Genomic DNA, 27,354 nt, shown 5'->3' with positions numbered 1-27,354 from the left:
GCAGGTGAAACGTCAGGAGAGAATGCTGCTAGAACACGGCCATACAGCCCAGAAACCACACAGCACCCCAGTGATTCCAGCCGTGAAAGCCTTTGACAATACAATTCACTTATATATTGCTGAAGATTTAGTTCTGGTCACTCTAGGCTGTATTTGGTTATTTTCCAGTAAGCTGATCTCCTCTCGAAAAGCCAGGTGGTCTTTGTTCGTTCAATATATCTGAAAACACACAATTGTCCTGCAACACCACTCAGTTCTGGTCACTCTAGGCCAGGGGTAGGGAACCTGCGGCTCTCCAGATGTTCAGGAACTACAATTCCCATCAGCCCTACTGGCATGAGCCAATAACTGTGGCCAGTGCCTGACGAGGCTTTGATAGAATTATGGATTCTAATTTATCTGGAACCGCAGTACCTGCTCTAACTATGTTACTGTATTTTCCAGTAAGCTGATCTCCTCTCGAAAAGCCAGGTGGTCTTTATTCGTTTAATATATCTGAAAACACACAATTGTCCTGTAACACCACTCAGTGTCCCTTTCAAATGCAAATCATAATTGAATCACTTTAGCTGTTCACTCTCAGTGCCTTCCTGTGTGAGTAAAGTACCACCAAGTCACTTCCGACTCATGACGACCCTATGAATCAATGTCCTCCCAAACTCTTATCATTAACTGCCTTGTTCAGGTCTTGCAAATGGAGAGAGATGGGTTGCTTTTAATAGTCAATACATCTCATGTTGGGCCTCCCTCTTTCCCTGCTGCCGGACACCTTTCTTACCATTATGGTCTTTTTCAGTGACTCTTGTCTTCTCATTATGTGACTAAAGTATGACAACCTCAGTTTAGTCATTTTAGCTTCTAGGGAGAGTTCAGGCTTGATTTATCTAGAATGCACTTTTTTTGTTTTGTATCTGCAACATTCTCTTCCAGCATCACCTTTCAGAGGAATATTTCTTCATCTTTCTTCACTGTCCACCTTTCACACCCATACTTTGTCATAGGGAACGCCGTGGCATGAATTAACATGATCTTGGTTACCAGTGACACATCCTTACACTTAAGAATCTTTTCTAGCTCCTTCATGGCTGCCCTTCCTAATCTCAATCAGAACCAGGCCTGTTAAATTTGGCTTACTCCCAGGAAAGCATTTTTTTTTGGGTTTCAGAGAGCAAGCCCCCAACATGGGAACCCCCAAACATGCTGTAAAAATACAGCTCCATTTGGCTCTCCTCTAGTACTGAAACACCACACATACGGTAGTAGTAAAGATGGAGTTCCAGAAAGTTTCCAGATGCTCAAAGGCATTTCTTGCATGTCAGTAGAGAAGCAGTCCTATGGGGTGGAAAAGGGCCTCTCCTGGAAGGAAATCCCATCTTCCTTCTCCTCACTTACAGTTCCAACAAAGTCTCAGCAATTAGAACAATAGCTGAAAGTATGGGAAGATCCACCAGGCAATCAGCCTGATCATAAAGCTATCAACCTCCTCAGACACAGACATTGCCAGAACTTTCCTCTCTGAAGTAATCATTATGGCTGTGTCTGGGCTTGCCTGTATATCTCGTATTATCTCGTGTGGCCGGAAGCTTCAATTCCAGCCACTCACAGTTTTCCTGCCTGGTAGTTAAGTCCAAACTTCCCAAATAAATTTAAACATTCTCCCCAAGATGGACTGAAGTACCTGATAGCGGAACGTTTTGGTATATAAACGTTCCCCAATTCCCCCAGCAATTTGCTAGCAGATTCCTCCTGTGACATCATTGCCTAGGACCCTCCACAAAGCCTTTGAGTCTCCGGTCCAATTCTATCTTCTTTCACTTTGTATCCCAATCACTGCTTGGAACTACACGAGGAGTGCAGCACTGCTATGTTTCTTCTTCCACCCCACATCCCTTGAGTGTCCTGGACCTCAGCCCTCAATGGATCAGGCTGACATGTTTTCCTTTATCCCTATTTATTGTCCCTTTTAGCAAATGCTTACAAGGTGCTAGGTAGCTTTGTTGGATTTATTATTGTATTGGTGTGTGCGTGCGCGCACACTGGATTCTCAGTGTGCCTTTTGCTATTTCTTCTTGCTAATTACGAGGAGAGACTCAGGGAGCTGGGGATGATTAGTTTGGTGAAGAGAAGGTTAAGAGGTGACATGATAGCCATGTTTAGATATTTGAAGAGATGCCATGTTGGTGAGGGAGCAAGCTTGTTTTCTGCTGCTCCAGATACCAGGACCAGGGGTAATGGGTTCAAGGGGAAGGAAAAGAGATTCCACTGCATCGTGGGAAAAACAGAGCTTCTTGATAGTAAGGGGCTGTTCAACAGTGGAATGCACCACCCTCAGGAGGTGTGGGGCGACTCTTTGCTTGGGAGGTTTTAAAGAGAGGCTGGATGGCCATCTGTCAGGAGTGCTTTGATTGTGTGTTCCTGCATTGCAGGGATTTGGACTTGATGGCCTTTGGGGTCTCTTCCAACTCTATGATTCTAATTTTCCCTAATAAAGACTTGCTTGATTCTCAGTGTGCCTTTGGCTATTCCCTCTTGCTAATTTTTCCTAATAAAGATCCTCTGAATACGCCAGCCAAACAGGAATTATATACTGAAATCACAGAATGGTCATATCAAAAGAGATGGGTTGGACCTGGCAAATCAAGAAAGCATAGCTACGCTAGGCTTAATCCCTCAGGAACTTCCTGAAAAGAAAGCAGCTAGACTACCTAAACAGGAAAAATACTCAAGCTATTGTAGACAAATGACCCCAACAGCAATCCTTGCAGTATTTAAAGTAAGCAGAGGTCAATCATCTGAGCAGATAAATCTCTCTGCCTGCCATCCAGCTTCGTGAGAGCTGGATTGAGCCACCAGCCCTTCCTTGTTACAGGTATTTAAAACTAGGTGTGGAGAGAAGGAGGCTTCAGTGGAGGAGTTAAAAGGTTCTTGGGCCACGGCTTGGAGTGGGCTGGACCAGTAGAACTAGGACCAGCCCAAGATGTTGAAACATTATCCTATTTGTCCCCCTGTCCCCGTGTATTTAAGTTTTTGTAAGCCACTTTGTCCCTACAGAGAAAAAAGTGGGAAATATGCAAACGCCATTAACAGGCATGCCGTTAATTCCCACAGTGAATCAGTATCTCACAGGAGGGCCAAGAGGCGGAAAGGAGGAGGGAAGCAGTTTTGAGAGGAGCAGAGTATTTACGTAAGCAAAGTTAGAGTGTATGCTGACGAGAGCAGTGGTTCCCCAACTTTCCTCTAGCCATTTTGGGCTACATGCCTCTTTGGCGCCAATACATTCCGAGTGCCTGCTTCCCCCCCCCCCAAACACATACGCACCCCTCTTTCTTGGTAGTAGGTCTACTGCAAATTAAAATCAACTTCTGTCACTGTAAACACCACATGCATTTCACAAATGAAACACGACCTAGTGAAAATAAACCACTTTATTGAGCTGCTTGAGCGTTATGAAAGGGTATGTTTCCATCTGGCCTGCTATGTCTTCACAGTTTTAACGGAACAGATGTGCACAGATATCAGGCTTTCAACATGAAGCACTAATAAGAAATCTTAGATATTCCGTCATTTTCAGCTTCTTTCTCTGCTTGGAAAGAAGCTTCAAGATGACTTTGCTGGCTTAGCTCTTTGCCTGTCCCCCTGATAGCGGAGCCAGAAGAGAATTTGTCCCACTTCTGGACTGATGGACGCGAACAAAGGAAGATCTCGGAGGAAGCGCCTCGCCCTGCCTAATCCCTTCAGCAGGCAGATTAATGGGCTATCAGCCAACAAGCTCTGCTTCCTGACCCCGACACCTGAAATCCTTTAGTTTTCCCCGCTAGTGACACGCCATCGCCTCTACTCTCTCATGTGGAATAAATCTGTCCCGAAGGGGATGCCTATCAACTGATTGGTTCCTTGTATGCTGCAAATGGAATGATTGGTTACTTTGAATTGTGCTAATGAATGGTGGTGGCTGTCTCTGTATTCTCCGGGCTCCCTGGCAGAGAAAGTGCGTGTATTACGCAGATGTTGTGCAGGCTGCTAGGCAGCAGAGTCCATGCCAATGGAGCGGAGGTGCTGACACTTGGAGTGAAATCCTCAATAAAACCTTTTCTTTTATTATACTGCGTGGGTAATAGGTCGTCCTGTTTTGGGACACACAGAAGCTGCCGAGAGCTGGGTACCTTGGAGCCTGTAGAAAGTTACCTGAGCAGCGCGGTAACACCCCAACAACCAGGAGAGTGCTGTGCAAAAAAAAAAAATCTTGCCTTGCAAAGCAGCCACGGCGGCTCTTGGCCTGATCTCCCCCTGGGCTCCAGTAAGTAGAGTGCTGCTGCTTTTCCTTCAAAACTCACCAACCACCAGGATGGAAAGACAAAACCTTTTTCTCTCCAGCTTGCTCAGAAATGCCTGCACCACCACTCTACCCCCCCCCCCAATTCTCTGTGTGTCCCCCTGATGTTTTCACCACCCCCAGAGGGCAGTACTGCCCACTTGGGGAATCCATAGACTTGAATCCCCACTGTGCCATGGGAAGTTCACTGGGTCGCCTTGGCCCACTCATCCCCTCTCACCCTGGCCGATCTCATGAGGTTGTTGAGAAGATAAAATGGAGGAGAGGAGAATGATATAAACTGTTTTGGGGTCCCACGGGGGTTGGGGAAGGGCAGGGTATACATGAATTAAATAAAGAAATAAATCGAAATCCTCAGCAAATGCAGGCAGGATATAATCTAAGCAAAGTATATCCTCTACAGATTCTGCAATCATATTAAACTGGACAAGAGTACTGTAAATAAACTCATTTTAAACCACTTTGGTGGTCCTGCCACCCATCTCGACAGTCCCCAAGCAAACTTTCCCAGACAGTAGTTTCCAGAAGGAATGGCAAGCTAACCGGAACACCAAATTTTATTCCTGAAGGGTAGCAGACAATCGCTGCCACTTGCGATCCTACGGGATTATGGATAGAAATAAGAGTTGGGGCAAGGAAAGATTTGTTTCAGTGACTGTAGGGAAATGGATGGCAGGGACCAGCATCAGGGTTTAAAACGAGTTTATTTACAGTTAACAATGTGATCTATGGGCCCTTCCGCACATGCAGAATAATGCACTTTCAATCCACTGTCACAATTGTTTGCAAGTGGATTTTGCTGTTCCGCATAGTAAAATCCATCTGCAAAGTGCATTGAAAGTGGATTGAAAGTGCATTATTCTGCATGTGCGGAAGGGGTCTATTAGAACAATTAATACCTGTCTAGAAGCTCTCAGGCTGAACTCTCTCAGGTCTCAGTTCCAACTGCTTCTCCTGGGTCTCTTAACTCTGCCCATCAATTCAAATTCTTAAAGGCACACATCACCACAGGGCCCAAACTCATAGCTGTCTTTTGAGATTATTACTTGTTATCTTTTCAGGGGGCTTGACAAACATTATGTTGTTCAGGAATCAGAATTTGGAAGGGTGTCTTTTGAGAGGAAGAAGAGGACTTTCTGAAATGCGCGACCGGGCATAAAATACACAGTTCCTGGAAAAAGATACATCGTTCTAAAAGAATATTTGTGTCATTAAAAATATGCAGGCTGTACAAATATTCTATAGTTATTAGCTCTCCATAGACTTGTTACTGCCTGCGTCTTCTCTTTCTTGTGGTGTGTGGAGTGTATGGCAGAAGGGTTATTATTTCTTTTAAAGATGGTTTCCTGATTATTCCAGCCCAATCTAAGGCAACTTGTCTATTATTAACAAGGGTGTGAGTTCTGCTGTAATGCTGTGTTTGTGCATCTAAGGCTCTTCTCCCCCCCCCCCCTCTTGTCCTTAATTCGTTTATACATTCCTCACTCCGAATAGTTTTGTTAATGCTTCTTGAGTGAAGCCTTAAAAAAGAAAATTCTTCTGCATTAGTGCTGTCAAATTCCCAGTTCTGCGGATTTTCTCTCACTTTATGCAGGCTTTCTAAATGCCATGGCATGTGACTATAAGCAGCAAAATACAGATCAGGAAAATGCATAAATATGTTATAGCAGCCTGCGCTCTACATGCAAATTATGAGCATGTGCCGCTGTGCACTTTCTTTTATGAAAAGCCCTGAGTGATTCAAGGCGTAACTACACATCATATTTTGCTAGCATCCTCCTAAAGTTGTTCTATTCATCAGATGGGAGCTGTCAGTTCTATGCTCGTAACTCAGTTCCTAAGAGTTCAGTGTCCCAGTTTGGATCAGGACCACAGGGAGAGAAGGGCTCAGGGGTCTCCTTTGCCATTTTCCTGACATGGAAGGGACCCAGGGAGCAACTATTTGCCGCACTGGGCGCAGATTGATTACACATATTTTGTAAAAAATTCCCAGTGAGGTAAAGAGTGGCTCCCTCAGACTATTTTGGGTTAGGACGATGGAGTAAGGGAAGCTGAAATATGCCTGAGAATCTTCTAAGCACAAATCTTGCTGCGCACATTTGATCAATCGGCCACTGCATGAATTCGCAAAGGACATGAAGAAAAAACATATGTAGTTAGCCCCTCAGACAGCCAGGAATGTTTGAGGAGAAGAAATGTAGGTCTGTCAAACCAGGCAGTCTGGAAAAGTAGAAGATGGAGTTTCAGAGAGAATGGGGTCTGCAGGAAAGATGAAACCAGAAGTGTGATTGAATGGCAGTTTTGTAGGGCGTGCATTTATCTGATGTTGCACAGGTTAAATTAACCTTTTCATGAATTTATTCACATGAACAGGCATTACGTGCTTCAGCCTGGGGATATTTTTCTGTGCTGTTCAGGCATGCTTTGTCTTTATGATGGATTGAAATATCACTCTATGGATGGGAGACAGTGGAGGAAGAGGACCATGTTCTCAGGCTGTTGTTGTCAAAGCAAACTCAGAAACTGATATTACTGTCCATGTTAACTAGTTATGTTCGAAGAGTGGTTGAAGAGTACTGTCGACAAGGCCTGGTTTACACATGTAGGAAGATGAAGTGGGAGAGTGCTTAAGGGGTAAATTGAGGCCAGGGGCGGAGTGAGAGGTAACTTCGCCGGGGGAACGTCTGCCCCCTGCACCCCCGCTCGCCAACTTCTTGGAATGCCCCCGCCACACCCCTGCACCAGCACGCGCCCAGGGCGTCTCCCCGCCCCCCGCCCCGTTGGCACTACGACAATGACTGAAGCCCTCCCGCACATGCAGAATAATTCACATTCAATCCACTTTCACAATTGTTTGAAAGTGGATTTTGCTATTCAACGCAGTAAAATCCAGCTTCAAAGTGCATTGAAAGTGGACTAAAAGTGCATTGTTCTGCATGTGCGGGAGGGACCTGAGTTATGCCTACTGCAGACAGTGCATTTCAATTTTGAACGTTCCTTCACGTTAAAAACAAACGTCCTGAAGGTAGAAAACTAAAGGGTATCTAAATGCACACACAAAGGAACTCTGAATCTAACATTTCTTCTGTGGTCTGAAGTGGGTACAATCAGTGATTGGGATTCAAATAATTTAACAACTGGTTGTTTACAAGCACCATTTTAACAACCGGTTCTGCCGAAGTGGTGCAAACCGGCTGAATCCCACAACTGGGTACAAACCATTCTGCCACCCCATTCTCTTGCAAGTGTGAAGCCTACCTCCCTCCCTCTCTCAACTATTTGAGGTAGCCACAGATTATTATTATCAGGTATCATAAATTATATGAGATGGTTTGACTCTCTAAAAGGAGCCGTGGCCCTCTGTTTGCAAGACCTAAGCAAGGATGTTGAAGGCTGTTAACAGTAGGACATTGGGAAGGACATTGATTTATGGGGTCACGTGAATGAGAAGTGACTTAACAGCACTTAACATGCACCCACATCATAATTAATGGATAGTGAAGGAGACTGCTTCAAGCCTATTCCTATTTTATTATCATATTAGATTCAGTGGTGTTTACTCCTTGCTAAACCTGCACAAACCTTAGCAAGCATATTTTAAAAACATACATTTAATCCTTCAGACAATTAAAAACAAGAGGCTTTTAATGAGAATCTGTGAATCGGGAATGCCTCATTCCAGCCAAGCACAGATTTGACGGTGATAAAATGGGAATGAGGTCAGTAGTATGGGTGGAAAGTCTCAGCAAGGACATTATATGCACAAAGATGGAGCGTCAATAAGGCACCAACAAAAGAGGACTGGATTCTGAAAGTTACAGAATATGCAGAAACGGTGAAGCTGATGACATTACTAAGAGATGACAATTTTGGACAGTTTTTCACAAAACTGGAAACCCTTGACAACATAATGTCTTTTGAAAAGCTACTCAAATAGAGAAATAAGTGTCAGGGTTTGAAATCTAAAGAAAGCAGTAGATTGTAATTACCAGGAGACATTTAATGTTAACATGTTAATTATATGTACTGATTTTAGAGTAAACTTGAGTCAAATATGAGATGCCTGGAAGTCACTATACAATGTAATGGGCTGTATTTTGTTTCTTTTTTTTTTTGTCTGTGTGTTTTGTGTGCTTTTCATGTGAGAAATTACACACACACACACACACAGAGTGGTGGGATTCAGCCGGTTCGCACCATTTCGGCAGAACCGGTTGTTAAAATGGTGCTTGTAAACAATTTGAATCCCACCACTGTGTGTGTGTGTGTGTGTATAGGTTTGTAATTAGCAAAAATGCATATTAAATTGGTCCATATGTATAATTAGGACTATGCTTAGATCACTGAGTATGCATTTAGTTTAGCATATCTGATTGGTAAGGTTTTTATCCTAATTTAAAATCTTACACGGAAATTGTACGTTTGTAGTTTTTAAAATTAAATGTTTGCGAATGTAAACCCCTTTGATATCAATCTGGTCAGGGACTGGCTGTCCATAAATATTCCGATTCATGCGCCCGTGATCCTTTCTCGAAAGTGTTCCCCTCAGGAGCGATCCTGTCCCTCAGATCCATCTCGAGGGGGTCCTGAGCAGGGATCCCTCCTTCCTCAGATCACGGAGTCCCTTCACGCCCTCCTCCTTTCCCGAAATCGTTCCGACGTGGATCTTAGGGAGCGGATCCATCCCTGCTCCTCCTGAGGGGGAACGGGGGAGGAGGGGATGCAGGAGACGCGCCTCCTCCACGCCCACCGACGCGGTCACGGGCTCGCGGCCCTCGCAGCCTGGGCGGAGCCTCCACCAGACACCGGCGTTGCTTCAGGCCGGCGGAAGGAGCGGCGGCGGCGGCGGCCGTGACGGGCTGAGGAGCCGGGCCCGAGGCGGGAGCCATGAGGCGGTGGCGCGCGAGACGGGCAGGTTTCGCCGTGGGCGCGGGGAAGGGCCGGGGCGGCGGAGTGGGATTGGGAGTGGGAGGCGCGAGTGATGGAGGCGGCAGGGCCCGGGGTGGGGGGCTGCGGGGGAGGGGCCGCCACACGCGGGGTGGTGGAGATTGCGCGGGAGTTGTGCGGTGGGGGGCGAGGGGGCGGGACAGGCTGCTGCTGGAGAGGGTGGGGAGGGGCGGCACGCGTGGAGCTGTGGGGCGGCCAGGGGTAGCACGGGAGGGGGCGGTGGGCTGGGGAGCTGTGGGGCGAGGGCCAAGGCTGAGGACGTGCACAAGGGTGTCAAAAGAGCCTGTGCGCGTTGGCGGGAACTAGGGCCGGGTGACCTTTGTCCAGCGGAGCGAAAGGTCGTCGTCCCTTTTTCTCCTGGCTGGAATGGGCTTCGTATTGCTCCCAATGGCGTGACAGGCGCTTCCTCCTCCTCTCCAGAACATAGAAATGCCCTGCTGCTGTGGTCACTTTGCATGTAATGGCGAAAGGCACTGGCAGTTGCCGGGTGGGCGGGCTGGCAGGGGCGTAACGAGGCAGCCCTGGGCAAACTGTAGCCCTGGGCAAACCCTGAGTTGGATGCCCCCCCCCCCCGCAATGGGCGGCCACTCCACCACGGCCAATTTTTTTTTGCACCAGGACATTGGTGCCTACAGGGGGTGAAGTTTTTAGACATATCAGCACCAAAATTTCAGCATATCATCAGGAGACATGTCCTTATACACTACTCCCAAGTTTCGCGACGAGTCCAAAGTTATGGACTCCCAAAGGGGGTTCCCCATCCCCCATTGTTTCCAATGGGAGCCAAATAGAGGAGACTGAGGGGCTACAGTTTTGAGGATCACTTAACTTTGGCCCCCCTGAACCAAACTGCACCAGACCTGGGGAGTATCATCAGAGCAGTCTCCTGATGAGACCCCGAAAACTTTGAGACTATGCCTTCAGAAATGTGTCCCTCCCCAGCCTGCAACCCCCATGGACAGCAATACAGAAAACTCAATGCAGAACAAAGATTCTTGGAGCAAATTTCTGGGAGGAATGTTCCTGCAGAGAGCATTTTTGGATGTATCGGCACCAAAATTTCAAGGGGTATCATCTGGAAACGCTGTCCTTATGGTACCCCAAGTTTGGTGCAGTTTGGTTCAGGGTCCCAAAGTTATGGACCCTCAAGGGGTACCCATCCCACATTTTTTTTGCTAAGGAGATGGGGCTACCCTTTTTGAGGGTCCATAACTTTGGACCTGAACCAAACTCTCACCAAACCTTGGGGGAACCATCATGACAGTCTCCAGATGATACCCTGAAGTTTTGGTGCTGATACATCGAAATACCCTCCCTGCAAGAACATCGAAATTTGCCCAAAGAATCTTTGTTCTGTGCCAGTTCTACATTGCTGTCAATGGGGGGTTGCGAAGCTGTTGAAGAAACACATTTCTGAGCACAATCTCAAAACTTTCAGGGTCTCATCCAGGAGACTGCCTAATGATTCCCCAAGTTTGGTGCAGTTTGGTTCCAGGGGGGGCCCGAGTTATGGACCCTCAAGAGCTGTAGCCCCATCTCCCTATTAGCTCCCCATTGGAAACAATGGGGGGATAGAACACCTTTGGGGAGATCCATAACTGAACTCCCCTGATCAAACACTCACCAGAGCTTGGGGGGTAGCATAAGGACAGTCTCCCTGATGATTCCCAACTGAGAAATTTTAGTGCCATAACTAAAAACTGCGCCCCCTGCAGGCCAAAAATGGAAAACCATTAAAAATACCCAAAAACGAACCCAGCATTTTGATGCCCCCCACAAGGTGATGCCCTGGGCAGCTGCCCACTTTGCCCAATGGGCATTACGCCAGTGCGGGCTGGCTGGCTGGCTGGAGTAAACTCAAGGCTTTTTGGTGGTAGAACAACCCAGTGTTGAGTTCTGGCACTTTTGGGGGAGGGCTGGATCTCCCAAGCCCTGAGAAGGAAATTGGTGGAAATCCATGCAGCCCTACACATGGGTATGACCAGTGGTGGGTTTCGCACCACTTCGGCAGAACCGGTTGTTAAAGTGCCTCTTGTAAACAACAGCTTGTTAAATTATTTAAATCCCACCACTGGGTATGACACTTCTTAAAAACCCCAAAACCCAAATAGGCACTTGTAATATGAGAGATTTAAAGGAACCAGCATGGGATTAGAATCAACATCCTGAGGACTGAATTTGTGGATTGAGATGCCTCAATTGTGGAAGGGTCTTCGAAGGTGGGTATGGACACCCATTCAAAAGTGGGGTAGACAAAAAATTGGTTCCAGGATATCCCCCAAACAATGAAATGAGTGAGGCAGATGGGGCTGGGCTTAAATAAATAAAGTAGAATAAGGGGAAAGGCTGTTCCCCTAGGTCTGATTCTTTAAATGGCAAGGCTGGGAATCTCTTGCAGCTCTAAGACGGGAAAAGACCCCCCTGCCTTTCCTGTCATTCTTTGCCTGAAGCACCCAAGAAGTTCAGAAGCAGTGTGAGACCATCCTTAGCGGTAGTTGCAAGGCAAGGGGTCTTGTCTAATCTCCTCTTGCCCAAGTCCTGGGGCCAGAACAGATTTCAGAAAACAATACAAGCTTCTTAGCTGGTTAGACTTTAGGGGAATCTCTGGTAGTTTTTACAGCCCTTCCTCAATGTCCCAGGTACTTCACTATAATTGTTTTATAGATTGTGCTCACAATACCTCTTGGATTATGAAAGTGGAACTGAGCAACTGATTGACTTAAACAGATTTGTCCAAGGATGATGAAATAGGAATTTAAATCCTTCTTCGAGATTATTCTCATTGTACTGTGCCGGTTTTGATGTGTAGCCCTTTCAGTTTTGTCTCAAAGATTTAAGGTGGTATTGTGGGGGTGTGAATTGTGGCATGATTCTGCAGGCATGTAGATTGTTTTTTAAACATAGACATTTATACCTAAATCATGTACAGGTACACAGGCAGTGCAGTTACCTGGATGGCTCTGATAGGGCGGAAAGGTGGGATGTGAATGTTGTAAATACTAAATAGCTGGAAGTAACATTCACTGTGTTTCAGCATGCACATGGGAAGAACATCCTTGCATGCAGTCTTTCTTGATATGCACTTCTAAGCATCTAATTTGGTTTAAGTTGATATGAATGAGAACCATGAAAAATCAGGGTTTTGGTATGCACATCCTGAGGCTGACAATATGTACTGTCCCTTTTTGAACAAAATGGTGGCCATGTGTATCATGTTCATCATGTGTAACACATTATCTCCATATATATGGTAAACCATACTCTGGCCAATCTGTGATCAGGTTCCTTCCCCCTACTTTTTTAAAATTTAAAGACAGTTGGGGCAGGAAGCCAATAAAAATCCACACTGGATAGGGCAGTGATGGCGAACCTTTTTGAGACCGAGTGCCCAAACTGCTACCCAAAACCCACTTATTTATTGCAAAGGGCCAACCCGGCAATTTAACCTGAATACTGAGGTTTTAGTTTAGAAAAAATGGTTGGCTCTGAGGCATGTGTTACTCGGGAGTAAGCTTGGTGGTAGTCGGTGGCTTTGCTTTGAAGCAACCATACAACTCTTCGAACGGGTGAATCACGACCCGTTTACTCAGGTTTACTCAAAAGCAAGCCACATTGCTAGCAACCGAGCTTACTCCCAGGTAAAGGATCGCGCTTTAGTTCTTTGCATGAAAATCAGTGGGGTTTAACAGCGCTTAACAGGGTTACCTACACTGCTTCCCCCAAACTAGGTCTTAGGTTTAATGCTAATAATCGAGCCCAGCGGCCCAGGCCAGCCTAGATGTGTGTGTGTGTGGGGGGGGCGATTCCCCCCCCCACATGATGAACTCTGCTTGTGCGTGCCCACAGAGAGAGCTCTGAGTGCCACCTCTGGCACCCGTGCCATAGGTTCGCCATCACTGGGATAGGGTCTTAATTTTTAAAAATTAAACAAAAGCTGTTTTCCCCGTGCTTCTTTCCTGATTTTAGTGTTGCAGGGGAGAGATTACAGCTCCTCAAAATCACAGGTTGCAGCCACTCTTAAATTCTAAACAAATACAAAAACCACTGGGGAGCGTATGGATGGATGTTCTGCGTCAAGTCCTCACTAACCTGTGCCTATGGAACGAAGCTAGCCCCTGTGGTAATAAACATTAGGTTGCCCTTCCCACCCTATTCTCCATTTGGAGCTTACTTTGGAAAATAAGTTTATAGTTGATCTGAAATGCAGAAGCAAGATTCCTATCGTCCTATCATTCGTCTCTTGTACCGTCTCTTGTATCACTCTTCTCTTCCGCATGGTCTCTTGCAGAACTATTTTGACCCCCTGTTGAGACTATGACGGGTCTGTCCTGTCCTCTGTCTACAGTGAAACCACGATTCCTACCTGGCTACCCTTCTTAGGGATGGACCTTGTGTTTACTTTGCAGTGGAAGAACTTGATTTCTACTCCAGATTGTGTAAATCCATCCTTTGCATTCTCTCATGTAGAAATTTCTCCCAACAGCAACTGCAGTTGTTAATAAATAATATTGCTTTAGAAGACCAGAAGATTTTTTTCAGTTTGCCTAGGTTGGGGGGTTTCTCCTGGGGAACTCCAGGTACGCCACAGTGGTCGATTCCGCACAGCAAATGTATAATGGGTTGCAGTCGTTATAAAGGAACCTGTTTTCCTTTTTCCCATTCACACGTGTGCCATTCAGATGGCGATTGGATCCCATGGAAATAATCTGGGTTGCTTTCATGCCTTCACACTTCCATTTTAAAAAAATTTCCTGCAACACATGCATAGCTACGCAGGCATGCAGAAACGAACCCCCACAGCCATGCTGATTGTCCCACCACGCATATGCAACACACAAAATTAAAAGAGAAAGGGACCTCCCTGCAATGGCAGGAGGAAACTCCCTGACTGTGGACAGCGTGGTGGAAGAGAGGGAAATAAAGCACCCCTGCCTGGTTTTTGGCGCAGGAGCAGCACCAGCCTGGGATTTTGCAAAAAGGATTGCTAGTTTAGTGATTTTCAAAAATCCAAGATTGAGGGAAATAAAATGGGGCAGATTTGTTTTGGGGTCTGGGCCTGTGCAAAATCCCCCCCCCCCCAACGGTTTATATAGCATGGTACGCCCCCTATATTTGCCCTGTTCAGAATACTATGGTTGCAAACTCCTCGTTAGAAAATACATGGGCATTTGGGGGGTAGAGCAAGGGGAGTCTGGGATTTGGGGAGTGGAGGGAGGTTGGCAAGCATGCAGTGCCATAGAGTCCACCCTTTAAAGCAGCAGTTTCCTCTGAAGGAGCTGATCGGTCCTCTGAAAAACAGATGAGTTCTCCAGACCCCACTTAGAAGCTTATTTATATGGACCCCTGTGCACCAATGGCTAATCAATTCCCGTATCTAATAAAACTATGACCAATAATCAAAATGTCTTCAAATTGTCTAATTTACGGAAGAAATCCCAAACCAGAAGTCTAATAGTCATGTACTCAAACTCACAAATTTTAACTTTTCCAAAACACAAGCCAGAGCAGCTCAGATTCTCTAATAAACATGAACTTATCATAAACATGCAGCTGATGATTGCTTATACACCCATATATCCAGCTGTAAGCTTGTAATCTTGACAAAAAAAGTGACCTAAGTCGCTGTCTCTTTCAGGCGTAGGTCACTTTTTTGGTTATCAGAATTTGTTTTTGTCAAGATTTGCAAACTTAGAGACTTCTGGTTTGGAATTCTATATATGAAAGGTTGTTGCTTTACTGAATACAGGAATTTCTTCGTCATTGGTGCAGAGTGGTCCATATAAATATCTTTAAGTGCACTTCTCCCTGTTTATTATAATGGTGAACCCACCTTGAAATTGGCAACCCTGTCTTGGAAGAAAGGTAGGACAGAAACATGATGAGCTAACTTGCAGGTGACACACAAGAGCTCCATTTAGAAAGGCTATACCAAGATCTGGGAGACCCAGTTTTGAATCCCTTCTCTGCCATGGAAGCTTGATGTGTATCCTTGGGCCATCCTCATATTTTCAGTGTCACCTACCTAACAGAGTTGTTGTCAGGGTAAAATGAGAAAGGGGAGAATATTGTAAACCACTTTGGATGCTCATGGGGGAAGCAGGATATAAATGAAATTAATTAATTAATTGAGGGTGATGATCAAGGGATTATTTCATTTTTTCAGTAACTAAGATTTTATGTTAGTACTTATACTCTTTTCCACAAAAAGATGACAGTAAATTTATGTATTCATCCACCATTTCCTGTAGCTTCTTTGTAGTAAAATTCTCGACAGGGGTCACCCTGCAGAGCATTCTACTACAAAGAAGGTCCAGGAAGTGGCGGTTTAATATACAAAATTACTTTTTATTATTCTGAGCTTTAGCAGCATCCACAATTTAAGAATAACCAGAAAACAGGGATTGGTTATAATTCCCTGATGAGTGGGGAAGATTCACATTCTTGCTGTAGAGTGTATGAAATGGAAGCAAGCAAGACTTTTTTATTTCGACTAGCTTGCTGGATGTTAATGGGGGGGGGGTCGGATTTGTCTTTTATGTTTTAACTGATCACGTGATTGATCGTCTCTGAGTCTTTAGGATGGTGCAGGCTATGCAACAACAACAAAAATATTTTTTTAAAAGGTGTTTGGGCTGATTCAGGTTGTGCTTTCTTATTTCTGCAGCTTGAAAGGGACATGTGACCAACCCGTAGCAGAATCTTTCTCCTGCCCTGGCACCTTGGGAGGGCAGGAGCGTTGGGTTCTCTGTGGTTCCAGACATTGGCAAGGGACCATGAGACTGGCAGGTGAGTTCTAGCAGAGGAACTCAGGCCTGACTCGTGTTAGATCTTCCCTCAGGTGGAGAGGTATCTTCCAAAGTTCAGCATTTCCCAGACGGTTTGGCCCAACTCAGATTGATACCGTGGAACACAGAGAGAGGGCTTCAACCTTCTCCCCGCACCACACATTTTTCTGACCTGAAGGCATTCTGGGTAGCTGCTATTTTCCCTGCTGGGGAAACGTAATGTGTAACTCATCAGGAGACGTGCAGTCACAGTGGGGCAAACTGAGCCTCCTGGTGGATTTCAGGTGGGGAAAATGGTGGCTGGGATGAAACTAAAGGCCCTCCTTTCCCCACACTCTCACAGTCTCAATCTATTCCCAGGCCTTTGAGGTACCAGGGAAGTGAGTTCCCAGCAACTGCTGCCTCTGAAAGAGAGGTCAGGGAGAATTTTCAGCTGCCTCTCTGAGGGCAATGAGGTCAGGGAGAATTTTCAGCACAGCCCGTTTAATAAACGTTGTGACTTTCTAGGTCCTCGAGTCTTTTATCTCCAGGGCAGTGGGGGGCAGCTATTGTGGGCAGGACTGGAGGACCACGGTGTCTGGGTTCCATCCTCGAGGACTTGGTTGTGACTTCTGCCCGTCTGATGTTCTCTTCTCAACTGCCTCAGGTCCACTTCGTGTCGTGGTGATCATCTTGACAGCTGGCCTGACCTGGATCCTCGTCAGCATCTTGTTGGGTACCCAGAGTGGCTTTTCTCGCCTGCAGCAGCTCCTCAACAGTAAGAAGTTTGGCTGCAAAGTAATGGAGGAGAGAAATAGAAGGAATTGAGGGCTAGGAAGTGTTGTGTCTAACCTGAAATATGATGTGCTGCCCCACTGGTGGTCCGCTATTTGGAGCTGGCTGCCTGGGGGATGGTTAAGTACTATTACTTATATAATAGTATATATTTATATATATATAAATATATACTATTATATAAGTAATAGGTCGAGGGGGAGGGCGGAGCGGCTGCGGCGCCTGGGCTCCCTGGGCGGAGCCTGGGGCAGGACGATGGTGAGGCGGCAGCAGAGAGTCCCGGCAGACAGATAGGCGGGGATGCAACAACAACAGGAAGGGGTTAGGGCCTTTCTGATTCATGTGTCTCTGTACTTTGCTTCCATCTGTTTTTCTAGGTGAGATGAAAAAATAGGTGGTGGCTAGGTTGCTAGATCTAGAGGCAGCTGTGTGGAATTAGTAGGAAGGTTCAGATTCCTTTGAAAGACAGTAGACCTGTCCTTCTTGAATCTATCAACACCTATTAGCCAGGATAGCTAAAGCTTACCTCTGATTTCAGAAGTAACATACTTGCAAAGTCTAGATGTCGATAGAGATCCGTGAGAGAGAAAGGCTGGATCCCACCCTGGCTTGCTTGTGAACCTGCACCTGGCTAGCAGCTGTGGCAACTGAAGGCTGAATTTGTATAGATATTGATGTGACCCACCAGTGCATTTCTTTGGTTCTATATGCTGAGTTAGGGAGGGAGCTGTATGTTGCTTTGATCTCATTGTGAGGACCTCGCCTTGCCTGGTGTTATGCCATCCAAACGAGGAATAAAGCAGAGAGACCTTTATTGAGCTCTGCTGAGCAGAACTTGCATCTGAGCGCCCTCTGATTTCTCTCTGCATTCATTCACTGGAAGAGCCACCAGAGAGAGGCTGAATACTCCATCACAGCAATTGTTTGTAGAATATTGAGATACTTTCACAATTTCCTTCACAATTTCTGATTGAATTAGTTGAAATTATCCTGGAACATAGCTATTTCAGGTTTGACAGCACTTTTTATGCGCAGAAAAAAGGATTGAGTATGGGGTCACCTCTAGCACCCAGTGCGGCCAATTTGTCCATGTGTCATTTTGAGACCCAATTCATATTAAATGCAGATGTTAGCCCTTATCATAACCATATAGTATATTACAAATGCTATATAGACTACTTGTTATTCATCATTAAACCAGGGATAAGTTTTGAGGACTTTCACTTAGTCATAGCTGTCAATACCTGTAAATTTTCCCGATGAGGCAGTTATTGGCTCCTCGTGGAAAGCTCAGGCTAGCCTGACCTCAGAAGCTAAGCAAGGTAGAGCCTGCTCAGAATTTGGATGTGAGGCCAACATGGAATACCAGAGTCCTTCTGCCAAGGCAGGCAAACACCTCAGTTTGTCTCTGCCCAGACCTGGATGGACCACACTAGTCCAATCGCATCAGATTCTGAAAGCTATGCAGGGTCAGCCCTAGTTAATATGTGGAAGTCCAGGGTTGCTACACAGAGGCAGGTCATGGCAAACAACCTCTCAAGGTTTCTTGCCTTGAAAGCCCTACAGAATAGCAATAAGTTGGTTGTGACTTAATCAACAACAACAAAAAGCCACCCCCCAAAAAATGGGCCGGGGGGGGAGCTGTGTCTGGTCTGGAAAATGGCCACGGTCCTGATCTTCATCAGCCCTTTGCACAGGGGAAGCCGGCCAGTGCGTTGCCTGCCCCCGTCCCCTTGGAGCTACGCCTCTGGTCTGTCTTGTGTTGCTCTTTGAATATTTCCACTAGATCTCATTAAAGCAAAACCCTCAAATGGCGAACAATTTCACTATGGTGTTGTGTTCCTGAGGAGTGATGGTGAGGCAAGACAAGCACTGTGGCTCTTGCTGATATTACTCTTTCTTTGCTTCCCTGTAGATCCCGAGAGTCCTCCCAGCGCAGGTAGGTGCCTTTGGGTTCGTTCTCTTGGCATTCTTCCCCATCCGTCCCTTTTGCAAATCTTTACCCCTTTTCTGCCCTTGTTAAGAGCCACCAAGGAGTGGGGTTCCAAGTCTCACAGCATACTCTCCTAAGTTGGGGAGCACTTTCATCTGATTTCCTAGTATCTGTTATCACCTTGAGTCTCTTTCTCGAGAGGGAAGGGGAGGCAGCTGATTTAAGGTGTGATGTAAAATCTCCAAGGAGTTGTTTGTGGGGTGGAAGTTATTTACCAATGGGGGAGTCAACTTATGAGTTCGCTGTTCAGTCCTGTAGCCCCACAAGCTGAGGGACAGATAGATTGTCATATATCAGTTGCCCACTTTCAAGATGGATGGTGTGGTTGATTCCCTGCCCCACTCCAATAAGGGCTGAACTTGGGATGGTCAGAGAGCGATTCGTACAAAGCGAGTTCCTAAGTATTGCTCAGGTCAGTAGGAGTCCAGGGTGCAGTAGGAAGGGTTCGAGTGAAGCCCAGTTATGAGCATGGTGGAAAAGTCTTTTTGGTGGAAATAGGGCCTACACCTTGGGAGGGTCAAAACTACATTGTCACACCCTTTCCTGCTATGTGAGAGGAGATGGCCATCTTAACAGTGCAGTTCTATTCGGAATCACTCCAATGAGCTCGTACCAGGGTCACTCTGCCTAAGACCATACTGCAAGAGGCCACCAGGCTTGGTGGCGAAGAGCCCTTCCAAACATGGGATACGGTGAAGCGGTTCAGCCAGCGTGGTGTGGTGCTTAAGAGTGGCAGACTCTTATCTGGTGAACTGTGTTTGTTTCCCCGCTCCTACGCATGAAGCCTGCTGGGTGACCTTGGGCCAGTCACAGTTCCCTCAGATCTCTCTTGGCCCCACCTACCTCACAAGGTGTCTGTTGTGGGGAGAGGAAGGGAAGGAGTCTGTAAGCTGCGTTGAGACGCCTTACTGGAGAGAAAGGTGGGATATACAGGAGGCAGAACTTCTTGAGTTTACTCCTCTCGGTTTTGTACAGGAAGGATCCCCAGTTTCTTAATCTTTCTTTGCCTGTATATAAGTTGTGCCACACAGCAGGCCAGACAAATCCCACAGTCCCTAAATCCCTGTGCTCAGACTGCACTTCATGCAGGAGTAGGAAGAAAAGCAGGAATTTATTAAGAGGTAATGAGACACAGTCAGCATGAAGCGATATAAACAAATCCCTCAGGGGCCTGAGAGAACTTAAGCACTGGCTTAATAGTACAAGGTGGAAATCCCTAACATCTTGACAGCGTCTATTACAATTTATTTTGCTTTCCTCCCTCTCCTTCAGGAGGACAGGAAGTCATAATAAACCTCGACGCAAATGTTTCTTCTTCCTGATCCTTGTCTCATTGTGTGCCTCTTGTCTCGCGCACTTCCTTTCCAGAGCCCAGGCCCAAAAAATTCAAGTGCGGGCTGTCCCAAGCCTGTCCAGACCAGACCTTTGCCTTCAGGATCACCAGTGGGGCAGCGAATGTCATTGGGCCCAAGATCTGCCTGGAGGATAAGATGTGAGTGTGTGGCGTCAGAGGGAGGAAGCCAGTCGTTGCTGGAACCCACCTGACCGGGTTTGACAAGGCAAAGCCTGTGAGCTGCACCTGCCTGCGGGCTGCCTGTCCCAGAGGGCCTTGCTCAGAGGCCTGTTGGTGGAAACTGTTCCTAGAGTTGCCACCTCTGGCTTGGGAAATTCCTAGAGATTTGGGGCTGGAGCTTCAGGAAGTCGGAATTTGGGAAGGGGAGGGAGCTCAGTGAAGTTACGATTCCACAGAGTTCACCCTCTGGAGCTGCCATTTCCTCCCGGGGAGATGATCTCTGTTGCCTGAGAGGTCAGCTGTAGTTCCAGAGGACCTCCAGTCACCACCTGGAGGCTGGCAACCCTAACTGTTCCCAACCTGCCGTTTGCTTTTCTTTCAGGCTAATGAGCAGCCTGAAGGACAATGTGGGCCGAGGCCTGAACATCGCACTCGTCAACGGTGAGGATGGTGGCTTTGAAGGTTAGGGGCTGGAGGATGGGGCCACTCTTGACACTCATGCTCTTCTGCTCTGCTTGCAGGAGTGAATGGGGAGCTTCTGGATGCCAAGTTCTTTGACATGTGGGCAGGAGGTAAGTGGGAGGGGCCTAACGTGTTTTTGTATAAACAGCTGCCAAACAGCCGCCTGACCCCATATGTCCCAAGTAGGCCTCTACAATCTGCAGAGGCTAATTTACTGGTCATCCCCCACCCCTCAATGACGTGGCTGGCCTCTCCCCGGGCCAGGGCTTTTGCTGAGTTTCACCTCAATGAATCCGAACTCAGTGCTGGCTTTTGTAGCTTTTCTGTGCTGCTGCAGAATTCTAGGGTGCCAGCAGTCTATGTGGAATTTGGACGAATGACGGCAGAGACCTAACTGTTCTGTATCTCTTTCTCTCCGTCTCTTTCAGATGTGACCGAGTTGTTAAAATTCATCCGGCCGCTGCATGAGGGGACGCTGGTATTCGTGGCTTCGTATGACGACCCTGCCACCAAGTGAGTGAGTATGACTGGGGACAGCCAGCATGGGTTGGAAGTCACTGTGCTGCTACTTGCCTTCAGTGTTCAGGCATGTCTGCAACTTCTACCCAACCTGTCTGAGGTTGCTGAAAACCACTTGCTTGGCGTCTGATCTTCTAAAGCTGTTGGCCTGCCCTGCCTTTGCTTATTTTATTTATGTGTTTTAAAATTTTGTTCGCCTTTCTTTGGGATTCATGGAAACTCTTAGATTGTTTAGATCACCACCACTACCCAGAGGCGTAGCAAGGGGGAAACGCGCCTGGTGCACCGGTGCATCCTCCGCCATGCCGCAGAACACCCCCACCATGCCCCAGAATGCCCCCACCATGCCCCTGGAATGCCCTCACTGTACCCTTACATGGACGCACCCCTGGGGTGCTGCGCCCCACCCCCCACCCCCTTGGAGCTATGCCTCTGCCACTACCCCTTTTGTGAGCTGGTTCTTATGAATTGTTACTGTGTATTGTTGAAGGCTTTCATGGCCAGAATCACTAGGATGTTGTGGGTTTTCCAGGTTGCATGGCCGTGTTCCAGTAGCATTTTCTCCCGACACTTTGCATGCATCTGTGGCTGGCATCTTGAAGACTTGTTCATTTCTCTTTCTGTTTTATTTGTGTACTTGCTTCATTTGCACTCTGTCTTTCTCCTTGAGATTCCAGACAGATTATAATGTTGGAAAGCAATAGAACAAACAGATTATAAAGTTAGAGAAATATGAATAGTATAATATGTCCACTAATATGCCTAAAATTGGTTGTTGTGGGTTTTCCGGGCTGTGTGGCTGTGGTCTGGTAGATCTTTTTCCTAACGTTTTGCCTGCATCTGTGGCTGACATTTTCAGAGGTATATCACAGAGAGAGGTGGACACAGTGTGTAACAGACTTCTCTCTGTGATACACCTCTGAAGATGCCAGCCACAGATGCAGGCAAAACATTAGGAACAAGATCTACCAGACCATGGCCACAACAGCCCAGAAAATCCACAACAACCAGTTGAATCCGGCTGCGAAATCTTTCGACAATACATATGCCTAAAATTGTCTGCAGTGTGTGTAATTGTGCCTGTTTTACTTGAAAGCCATCTAAAAAGCTGAGGCTGAAAATGGTAGGGGGCGAACATCTTTCCAATAAGTATAGTTCCTCCACTGTATATCTCCCGAGCTTGTGTGAGTGAGGGCAGATACCTAGCAGTCATGGTTCTTCCTGAAGAGCTAGGAGGAAATCTTATCCTGTTCTCAGCACTGCATCCAAACAATGTATAATTTCAGTCACAAGTCCTTTTCAACAGAGCTTGTGTCACATATGCATCAGGTGTCAAGTGATCATGGGAGGGACATGCACGTGTGAAGGTGCCCTCAAGGGACCAGTCTTTTGTGTTTGCAACAGTTGGTGCAAAAGAGCAACTTCAGGGAGGTGCAGATTCTCCCACCACTACAGGATGCAGACAGGAGGAGAAATTCCAGTTAGAATCACTGGCAGCCTTCAAGCAGCGGCTGGACGAACACTTTCAGGGATGCTTAGGCCATAGGTGTCAAACTTGCAGCCCTACAAACTTGCAACCCTCCATGCTGGCAGGGGATGATGGGAATTGTAGTCCATAACATCTGGAGAGCCATGAGTTTGACACTTGTGCTTCAGGCTGATCTTGCATTGATCAGGGGGCTGGATTAGATGGCCTGCGTGGCCCCTTCCAATTGCATGATTCTGTGAATTTTCTGTTGAGGTGTGTCATTGTAGGGCCCTTTAAGAGCCCTGGAACATGGCTGCGTTAAGGCAGGAGCTCCTGACCTTGTGGCACTTTGAGAGCACTCAGTGGCACAAAATAGCAGCCGTGGGAGCTGGACCAGTCACAAAACACTGAGAAATTGCAAGCCAAACCTCCTACTATTATGGAGACAGCCATTTTCGAATGGGTGCTCCCTGAAGGCACAAAGGTCGGGCTCTTCTGAAGCACCTTCTGCCCCAGAGAGACGGACTCTGGCGAGCATTGTGGGGTCCTCCCCTGCCCTTCATTGTCCTGCAACATGTTGCTTTTTTGTTGTGGGTGGTGTGGAGTTTGCCCTCTGTGTTGCATACTCGAGGTGTGTCGTCATCCCGTGAGCCACTTTAAATGGGACCTTTCCTAGCTGTCAGATCTGCTCAATTCCATCAGCTCCTAAATTGGACACTTCTGTAGCAGGCAGGTTTGCCATGGCTGTGGTCAGTGTGCCAAGCGGGGAGGGCTCCATTTCAGGCAGGAGTCCCCCAGCGGAGTAATCTGCTGCTCCTGGCGTCGTGTGGGACATGCCAAGGGCACGGGAGTCCTCGTTCAGAACAACATCCTTTCCCCACAGCCAGCCCACCTGCAACAGAAGCACTGAAGAGGGGCTCCAGAGGTGCAAATAAATGTTTGCTGCTCTCAAGATGCATTCTGGGAAACATGCTGATGCAATTAGGACCATAATTAATCCAGCTTTAGTGGTGCAAAAATAGGATTGTTTGTTATGTAGTGGATAAAATATCCGGGAAGCCCAAGTTCAAATCCTTACTCTGGCCTGCAAGCTTGCTGGGTGACCTTAGGGCAATTGTACACTCTCTGCCTGGCCTACCTCACATGGTTGTTAGGAGAAAATGGAGGACAGGAGAACAGTGTAAACTGCTTTTGAATCCCATTGGGGAGAATGTTGGGGAATACATGAAGTAAATAAAATAATAAATCACCTTATTTAATCCGGTTCTGGTGGTGCAGGCTTAGGGTTGTGTGACCTTAAATGTTGGCGTAGATGTTAAGAGCAGGTGCATCTGGGGAACCGGGTTTGATTCCCTGCTCTGCCGCCTGAGCTGTGGAGGCTGATCTGGGGAATTCAGATTAGCCTGTACACTCCAACACAGGCCAGCTGGGTGACCTTGGGCTAGTCACAGTTCTTCTGAGCTCTCTCAGCCCCACCTTCCTCACAGGGTGTGTGTTGTGAGGGGGAAGGAGTTTGTAAGCTCCTTTGAGTCTCCCATAGGAGAGAAAGGGGGGATATAAATCCAGCTCTTCTTAGAAGAGAGTGTCAGACAGTGTCACTAGAAAGAGCTACAAATTAGAAACAGCTGGAAGGGATCCCAAGGGTCATCTAGTCCAACCACCTGTACAGTGCAGGACATTCACAGCTACCTCCCCTCAATGACCCCTGCACTTTGCCTGCAAGGTGGCAAAAAACCTCCAGGATCCCCAGGCCAATCTGGCTTGAAAGAAAATTCCTTCCTGGCCCCAGAGTGGAGATTGGCTTTCCCCTGATTGGAATGTAAGGAAGGGCCGAAAGAGCTGAACACCAATTCATCCCTTTCTCCCCTCTCTCTCATGATCCACCCGAATTCCTAGTGAGACATAAAATCAGCATTGCTGTGGCTTGCTTGTTCACAGTTGTCTCTTCCTCTCCAGAATGAATGATGAAACCCGCAAAATCTTCACCGAACTGGGCAGCAGCGTCGCTAAGGACCTGGCCTTTCGGGACAGCTGGGTCTTTGTGGGTGCCAAAGGGGTGCAGGACAAGAGCCCCTTTGAGCAGGTATTTTTATATTTATTTGGTTATTCACAGTCCACTTTTCTTGATTTTGATTTTATTTGAAATTTAATTTATATACCGCCCTCCCCTGGAGGGCTCAGGGCGGTGTACAACACAATAATAAACAGCAATACATTAATACAGTAGAACTAGCATGAACCATGGAGAAACAACAATAAGCCAGTAACAATAAACCCTAACATAGACCAACAGCAATTCAATAATACTTAATACACAGTAATACTAAATATTCCTATCACAGGTCAACAATTCAACAACAATGCTAAGACTCAAGGAGAATTGCATTGTGTAAATCTAGAAGAGTCAAGATGTGCCATCCAGTGAACAGTACCATAGGTTTTAGACTACAGAAATCTGAAAGCAAAGTGAAATCTCAAACAGAGCATCGGCTCTTAAACATAATACATTAAATGGTGTAGAAACCACCTAGTCTGGAGGATGCTTGCAGTGATAGGCAGCAAATGTCAGGCCTGGCTCCCGCCTGGGCCTGGCATCGGCCACACCTGCGCTTGCTGAGGGCCCTTTCTGTTTTCTGTGGTTATGCTTGTAAGTATGCAAACTTCCCTCCTTCCCCGCATTTCCTGGAGAAGGGAGTGAGTTCTATCGCTGGCCTTGGCCTGAACACATGACAATGCTGTCTTCACACTGTTCTTTTCTTATGCAGGCTATTGTGGGAACTGGTGGGGACACACACACCCTAATGGGCAATGTTTGAAGATATAGACCTGCTGCAAAAGCATGAGTGCCAAGGTCCTGACACAGTTCAGTAAAGCCCTTGAACCATTCTGGAGTCTCAATTGTTGACTGGAGTAACAGACCCCGACAGCAGTGCAGTAGCATAGGCCACAGTCCCTGTGCCTTTACCAGTGCACCTTTCTGACCATCACAGTACAGTCCTATTTAGCATCTGCAAAAAGCCCTCTTTAATAATCTTCTTTTACAAAGTTTGTTAGAAAGGCAGGAGAGTGGGAGTCTCCCTGATCTCATCAGAGAGGCCATTCCGTAAAGCGGGGACCACAGCAGAGAATGCACAAATGTTATCAGTTTTGCCCATTTGCAGGATGGGATGAGCGAAGCTGTTGTGAACGAGCCTAGTGGGAGAAGCAGTCCTGCACATGTGCGGAACTAAGGCCATGAAGGTCTTTGTGTGTCATAGTCAGCACGGGGCCTTTTTTTACCCCAGAGTCTGAGATGCTATTCTGGAAGGTTGGTTGAAGGGGAAGGGACAAAAGGTAGGAATGACAAACCTTTAGAGGGCTTCTGGGAAAAGAGGCAGCTGAGGAAGTGCCAAACACCCATGTAAACACTCTTCTTGCTCTTTCTGTAGCATGTCAAGAACAGCAAGAGCTCCAACAAGTATGAGGGCTGGCCTGAAGCACTTGAGATGGAAGGCTGCATCCCCCAGCGAACGGCTGACGTCCATTGAAGGCTTCCCTTCTTGGAGGCCGCAGGGTCTCTGCCTGTGTGGTGCAGGGGGAAAGGTATCCTGGCTGTCCACGGGGTGTCTCCCCAAACAGTTTCAGCAGTCCACACTCCTCCTCTGGGGCAGCCTCTTCAGGCAATCTAGTTTTCCTTTCCAAAGGGTGTACCTAAACAGATCCTTGCGAAGGAAGGTTTGTACCTCTGGACCAGCCCCCAAGCTTCCCCTAGTGCCTTATTTCTCTCCTGGGCAAAGGAGGTTCCCTACTGTTATGGATTCCAGGAGGAAGTCTGTGCCCTCTGCTGACTGCTGGCTGAGGAGCTGTGCTCTGGGGTAATGCATGGCTGCCCTTCTTCCCCTTCGCAGTCTGCTAAAGGGACCGGTTAGGTTTTGATGTAGTCCTCTGGACTTGTTAATGCCTCCCTGACTAGAACGTTCCTCTTTTCAGGGCAGTCAGTTTCTTGGTTTGGTACTTTTGAAAGATGCCTTGTTGCTGTTCCTTGAAAGGCAGTGTTGGTACTTTGCATTGAGAAGGAAAGAGATCTCTTGGTTCATTGCTGTTCATAGTAGAGGTAATCAAAACTGGATTATCTTTGTAAAAAACTAAACATTGTTGCTAAATGGCTTCTCTCAATAAACAATGGACAGAGGTCTTTGAAGGTTGTTATTTTTATGGGTGCGCCTATTACTTACCTGCAGGGGTCACTTGTTCATCAGTTGTGAGTCGTGCAATGCCAAAGAGAGGGACACTCGAGCACTAGGATTCCTCCTGCGCTGCCTGATAGCCCAGCCCAATTTTGTCAGAGTGTGGAAGCTATATATTAAAGAAGTACCAGCTGTACCAAAACAAACTGATTTCATTTATTCATCAGAAACAGTTAATTTCACAAATTAGTAACCTGTGTACCAAATATACATAAATAAACAAAGACTTTCAAACAATGTGTACATTCATCATTTAGTGTCCATTCATGTCAATATTGTCCAAATCAAAAGTTTGTTTGTTTGTTTATTTATTTATTGGTTTTATACCCCGCCC

At 46.8% G+C, this 27,354-nt stretch overlaps 1 protein-coding gene across 5 annotated transcripts in view; it reads left to right on the top strand.

Annotated features, from left to right (window-relative positions):
- The window catches only part of FAM3A (FAM3 metabolism regulating signaling molecule A), a 28,281-nt gene extending 1,316 nt beyond the window's left edge, over window positions 1-26,965 (top strand). Inside the window, exons 1-10 of one of the 5 annotated variants that reach the window (XM_048491427.1) lie at window positions 9,091-9,244; window positions 15,945-16,066; window positions 16,712-16,822; window positions 18,755-18,778; window positions 20,201-20,324; window positions 20,728-20,786; window positions 20,867-20,917; window positions 21,236-21,320; window positions 24,751-24,877; window positions 26,223-26,965. In XM_048491427.1, coding sequence (XP_048347384.1) covers window positions 16,054-16,066; window positions 16,712-16,822; window positions 18,755-18,778; window positions 20,201-20,324; window positions 20,728-20,786; window positions 20,867-20,917; window positions 21,236-21,320; window positions 24,751-24,877; window positions 26,223-26,321 — 693 coding nt within the window. In that variant the 5' untranslated portion in view covers window positions 9,091-9,244; window positions 15,945-16,053 and the 3' untranslated portion in view covers window positions 26,322-26,965. Of the gene's footprint in view, window positions 1-9,090; window positions 9,249-13,237; window positions 13,717-15,944; window positions 16,067-16,711; window positions 16,823-18,754; window positions 18,779-20,200; window positions 20,325-20,727; window positions 20,787-20,866; window positions 20,918-21,235; window positions 21,321-24,750; window positions 24,878-26,222 lie in introns of those variants that run through there. The other 4 variants (XM_048491429.1, XM_048491430.1, XM_048491425.1 and 1 more) reach the window with 4 other exon arrangements.
- The last annotated feature ends 389 nt before the right edge of the window (window positions 26,966-27,354 follow it).

This window comes from Sphaerodactylus townsendi, linkage group LG03 (genome assembly GCF_021028975.2).
Source record: "Sphaerodactylus townsendi isolate TG3544 linkage group LG03, MPM_Stown_v2.3, whole genome shotgun sequence".
Taxonomy (NCBI): domain Eukaryota; kingdom Metazoa; phylum Chordata; class Lepidosauria; order Squamata; family Sphaerodactylidae; genus Sphaerodactylus; species Sphaerodactylus townsendi.
The sequence above is the reverse complement of the archived record's forward strand: the minus strand, read 5'-3'. Positions and strand labels throughout refer to the sequence as shown.